Source organism: Balaenoptera physalus (genome assembly GCF_965194825.1).
Source record: "Balaenoptera physalus genome assembly, chromosome: 17".
In the NCBI taxonomy this organism is placed as follows: Eukaryota; Metazoa; Chordata; class Mammalia; order Artiodactyla; family Balaenopteridae; genus Balaenoptera; species Balaenoptera physalus.
The window spans coordinates 23,675,245-23,681,244 of NC_138895.1; the positions used below are offsets into that span (position 1 = coordinate 23,675,245).

Here is a 6,000-nt window from a genome sequence, read left to right on the forward strand (position 1 = left end):
ATTGATGGGAGCAAGGGGGTAAATTGTAGAGAACATTGTAAATTTAGATCTGCTTCACTCTGTCTAACCCAGCATGTCTGACAGTGCCTGGCAAATATTAGAAGCTCAGTAATGAAATGAATATTATCAAAGAATAGACTTGACCTCTTGATGCGCTTTCCCAGAGTATCACAACTTCCTCAGTAACCTCTTACTCAAGGTCTGACAATTGCCAACATTTTGCTGATTTAAAAAAAACAGACTATGTTGAAAATTACATGCCCCCTGCATATCTGCCTTTGATTCTCCCACATTTTTATACAAAATCACATTACAATTTTGAGTATATATTTGATGATTTGAATGTAAAGTTTTCAAATAATAGATTTACTAAAATACCTGAAAATAAACAATATTTTTCCCAGAAGCTCAGCATTTATTTAAATTTCCTTTCTTTTTCATGTTATCTCAAGCTCACAGATTATATTTGTTCTTTCCTATGGCAAAATCCATTTCTTTGCAACTAATTTTGAGCTGAATAAGAAGTGTGCTCCAAAATAGCCTAATGATGATTATAATCTTTCCCGTTATATTATAAATTTGAGTTTATATGAATCTTTAGACTTGAGGCTGGTTTTTTTCCTAACATAGTGATGGTCTGGGCTTTCTCTCAATTTTTGTCAGAGCTCAGGTCTTACTAATTAGTTTCTTTCTGCATGAGAAAAAGATTTTATGGCATCTTTTTCCTCACCATAGCAGAACAAAAAGAAAGAAGAGTCAGCTGCATTCATGCTAGTTCCCCTGTGACATTTCCAAACAGGACATGATTTCTCTATACATGCTTTTTCCCTCTTCTCTTCATGGCTTTTGAATACAAACAAAATGCTCATTTAAACCAATTAAATAAAATTGCTTTTAAACTCTTTCTCTAGAATCAACTTCCTGTTTACTCTAACTCTGTACCTTTGAAGGAAATGTAGGGCTGTACATGCCTTTCTCTCCCAGAACCTACATTTGAAAAGACACATTTTTCCACACAACTATAAAATTTTCCCCTCACGTTCACATTGAGGCTACATAGCAGTGGTTGAATGGGGGCTGTATAGCCAGGCTCCCTGGGTTGGAGTCTCAGCTCTGCTGCTTGTTAGTTTTGTGATCTTGGGCAAGTGACTTAGCCTTTTTGTGCCTCAGTTTCTTCATCTGTAAAATGGGCACCAGAATAAAGCCTCCATCACAGGATTGTTTCGAGGATCAAGGAAATTAATACAGGTAAAATCTGTACCTATGCAGAACTGGTACATATTAAGTGCCTAATAAATGCTTCGTATTATAAGGAACCTATAAGCAGAGACTCCTTGAGATTAATAGAGCTTAATGATAAGATTTACTTTATAGCTGGTCAAGATCATTGCCTCTGAACTAAAGGAATCTATAGAGCAGCAGTCCCCAACATTTTGGCACCAGGGACTGGTTTCATGGAAGACAATTTTTCCACGGACCCGGGGCGGGGGGTAGAGAATGGTTTTGGGATGATTCGAGTGCATTACATTTATTGTGTACTTTATTTCTATTATTATTACATTGTAATATATAATGAAATAATTATAAAACATAACATAATGCAGAATCAGTGGGAGCCCTAAACTTTTTTCCTGCAACTAGATGGTTCCATCTGGGGGTGATGGGAGACAGTGACACCCGAAGTGTGTTGCTTATGTCCAGTCTATTCTGTAAGATGCAGCTTAATTGTCACTTGCCACTCACTCATAGGGTTTTGATATGAGTCTGCAAGCAGTTGATTTATTATGGTCTCTGTGCAGTCAAACCTCTCTGCTAATGATAATCTGTACTTGCAGCCGCTCCCCAGCGCTAGCATCACTGCCTCAGCTCCACCTCAGATCATCAGGCATTAGATTCTCATAAGGAGCGCGCAACCTAGATCCCTCGCATGCGCAGTTCACAGTAGGGTTCGCGCTCCTATGGGAATCTAATGCCCCCGCTGATATGACGGGAGGCAGAGCTCAGGCGGTAACTCAAGCCATGGGGAGCAGCTGTAAATACAGACGAAGCTTCGCTCGCTCGCCTGTCGCTCACTTCCTGCTGTGCAGCCCGGTTCCTAACATGCCACGGACCAGTACCTGTCTGTGGCCTGGGGGTTGGGGACCCCTGCTATAGAGCCACAAGAAATTTCTGGAGCTGCAGGGGGAAAAAAATAGCAATATAAATAATATTCTAAATAGAAAAATAAATAATACTAATAACAATTAATATTTTAAAAATTCAATTTCAATTTAACACCCACTTATTTATCACCTATGATAGGCAAGACCATGTGCTTATAATCATCCAAGGCAGAACTGTGTACTAAAAATAGAATTCCACCTTTCCTATCAGTTCCATTCTCAGAGAGTTTAGTTCCCAAATCAAGTTTAGTGCCCCAGATCCTCATGTAAATAAACATCTATTGATCATGCACTATGTGCAAGAGAACCTGCTGGGCCCTGCAAGTGGAACAACAGTGAGAAAATGCAGCCCTGGCCCTCAGCGAGCTTCTAAATAAGCATCTGCCTAAGAGAGCTGATGAGATAAGAACAGAAATGGCCAAAGCACAAGTTAGAATAAAACGGCTGCCACATAAAAAGGGAAGATTAATGCAGGTTTTCAAATGGAAAGTGAGATAGTTTTCAGTCTCATGAAAGTCTTCACGGAGAAAGAGGCAACCGCTACAGGGATTAAAGAGTCTGTTTACTTACTATCCTGGTGGATGGAGCTGGAAGACTAGGAAACTCAAGCATTGAAAAGTGCATGAAAAGACAATTCCGTTAAACCGAGAAATCAAGCAGGCGTAGGAGAAGGGTGGAGGGTAAGACTGGAGAGGTCATTTGGACTCAAGTTTTGAAAGACCTTGACTAAGGGGTTAAGAATTTAGGAAGTATACAGAAAGCCTTGTTCCTACATCTCATCCTCCCAAAGTGTCCACTGGCAATTATAAATCCCTTAAAATGTTAGGGAAAAGGAAAAACACGGTTCAGAATGATAGAGAAGACAGTATGATATTTTATTGCTATTCTCTGGATTTATACAGTAGTCCTAAGAGTCAAAATTCTCTTAATCAAAAAATTTTTTAATTTTTAAAAATTCTCTTAATCATATGATCTTTTGTTCATCATTTTAATCAAATACAGTGACAAAATTTTTTTAGACACTATTAGTCTTCTATGATCTCCTGTAATGTGACCCTTATTGGGTTCCACGTTTTCCTTTCTTTGAAATGAGAACATTTCCTAAAGGTAGACGCTAAAGGGGGTTACTTCCAGTCAAGCGCATAGAAGCCAAATTAGTGGGCGGGCCCTCCTAGTTCTCTGTGGACCAGGCGAGGCTCCTGATGTCTCGTCTCCCTTCGGTGTTTTTCAGGAGAGGCATGCTGCGGAGGTGCGCAGGAACAAGGAACTCCAGGTCGAACTGTCTGGCTGAAGCGACGGAGGGTATGGCACGCCCCACCATTAGTAAAATCCCCCTGCCTATATTATAATGGATCATGCGATATCAGTATGGGAAATGTATGACATGGTTTAAAAAGAACTCATTATAAAAAACAAAAAACAGAATCAAAAATAAAAAAAAATAAATCAATGCGGTCTCTTTGCAGAATGTTTTGCTTGATGTTTAAAAAATACCTTGGATCTTATTTTGTAAATACTTACATTTTTGTTAAAAAATACAAGTATTGCATTATGCAAGTTATTTCATAATCTTACATGTCCTGTAACAGGCTTTTGATGTTGTGTCTTTCCACTCAAGTGAATTTGCTAGGTCTGTTCTTTTTGAAGCTCCCCATGTCTGACTCCATTCCCTGCCCTTTTCATTCCAACAGAAAAATGAGGTCAATAGACAGTCTTTGGTGCTAGAAACCCACCATTGCCTACTGACCTAGACAGCTTGGTAATCTCTGAACTTGACTGAAACCATACCTAGATCACAGGCATTACAACTCCACACAAATCACCACGTTTGTCCGCTCATAATCTACTAACTGCCTAGGAACTACAAAACCAGGCTAAGAAAAACCACGACTCGTAGCATTTACTTCTGCTTCTACTGGATTATGTGCTACAAATGTGCTTTGGCTTTAGAAAGGGATGGATGAAAAAGACAGATCTGAGATCAATCTGGGTAGAAGCAAAAAGCTGAACCTTTTAAAGTGCTGAACACAGATCCTAACCCAAATGGTTCAAACAGCCGTGAAATCGCTTTTCATGAAGTGGGCTTATTCTCTAGTTTAAGTTCTTTTGATGGAATGAATTAATGTGTCAGGTGGCTTATTTGTGGATGCCATGATTGGTGATGTTCATTTTAAGCTCTTACCTATAGTACAAGTACATGATGCTACTGAATATTTTTCCACTTGGAAACTGTGAGCTGATTGTTGCATTCAAACACACACGCAAACAAAATCAAAAACACTGCGGACTTTCACTTAAGCTGGTCTTTCTTCCCCAGTGTGAGGCAATCCTGCCTATTTAAAAAATATTTATATATATTACTCCATCTATGAGGGCTGATGCAGTCAAGGGGGCTAGGCAGGGCGTTTGTGCCAACTGAGAGAATCAACAGATACCCACCATAAGTACCTATCGCAGTTTTGAAGTCGTTTCTCCCCCAACTCCCAACTCCCGAAGGTTGCTGCCTGCATATTTACTCTTCATTAGTGCTATTTTCCTGTATGTCATTGTGAGCAAGCTGTGATTAATAAAGAATTGGAGTTCTGTGAACTAATACAGGTTTGGTCTGTTCTCTTGCCCCTCCGTGTGTCTGACCCTGGAGTTCAGATTTTAAAAGGGTGTCCGTTGGATTAGGCAATCTCAGAAGCAAAGACAGTAATTAGAGTTTGAAGGAAACCAGGGCCCTGCTGATTCACTTCCCTTCTGGAGCAGCAGGAAGCATCACTTTTCTCTCTCCCTCTGACGGGCCAACACAGCAGGAGAGGGCTGCAATCTGTTCCCCTTCAAAACATTCAAAATTGAAGGAGATACCACAGGTTCAGACTGATAATTCTGCAGGAGAGAGCCCCTCTCAAAGAGCTTGGAAGCTTCCTGGCACCGCCTCACGTTCTCCCACGCGGCCACAGGACACCTTCCCCAGCCTGTTAAGATGTGATTTCCCTGCCATACTGCCGAATTTTGCACTGCCAATAAACACACTGCACACACGGACCCAGCGGGGGCGTGTCAATGACCCAGATGGATACTGCAGGACCAAAGGAACCACATCCAGTTTTAGCAGAAAATCATAAATAATTGAAACCACACAGACTTATGAATAAGCAAACTGAGCTACTGCCCATAGGAGTGCTAACAAGCCAAGTTTAAGGTGGAGGCCACCTGGTCCCTATCTTGAATATCCTTTATTTGTGGGCATCTAACACTGCAACCATTGATACACATCCTTAAAAACATGAATTCCATGATCTTCCTTTCAGAAGTCAATCAGAGCTTCTGATTAGCATAAAATAAACTATACTTTCACACTGATTTTTATGTTGCTTAATTCAGTAAACATTACTTGAAGGGCTTCCACTGGGCCAGAACCTGTGATTAAGCCCTGGATTTCCTCAGGATTATGTTTAAATTGGGTATATGACTTTGAAATGTTCTTTAAAGAAAACTCACATAATCCATTGATTTGAAGATTCACCCTCCTCTCATCTCTTCTACTCTCAAAAATGTGTGAAACAGTGGAGGATTGATAAATGTTATTCTCTTCCCTGGATCAGGCACCAGACTTTACAACACTTCAGAGGAGAAAGCAGAAGTAAAAATGCACTGATAGCCGTACTCTACCCCTCCCACTGAGGGAGAGAATGAGAAGGGAGACATGGCACCCTTGACTTTAGCAAGCAATCACCTCTTGCATTCCCAGGCTGGACAGGACAACGGTCCTTGACTTCTAATCAGGCAATTTGCTGAAAACTGCTAAGGCAAACACAGAGCCTAAAGCAAAACTAACATCCTCAAGCTCCCC

General features: G+C 40.5%; 1 protein-coding gene across 1 annotated transcript in view; it reads left to right on the forward strand.

The window, feature by feature from the left end:
• STMN2 (stathmin 2) overlaps positions 1-4,755 on the forward strand; it is a 51,223-nt gene extending 46,468 nt beyond the window's left edge. Inside the window, exon 5 of the mRNA XM_082432887.1 lies at positions 3,394-4,755. Coding sequence (XP_082289013.1) covers positions 3,394-3,453 — 60 coding nt within the window. The 3' untranslated portion in view covers positions 3,454-4,755. The remainder of the gene's footprint in view (positions 1-3,393) is intronic.
• Positions 4,756-6,000: the final 1,245 nt, after the last annotated feature.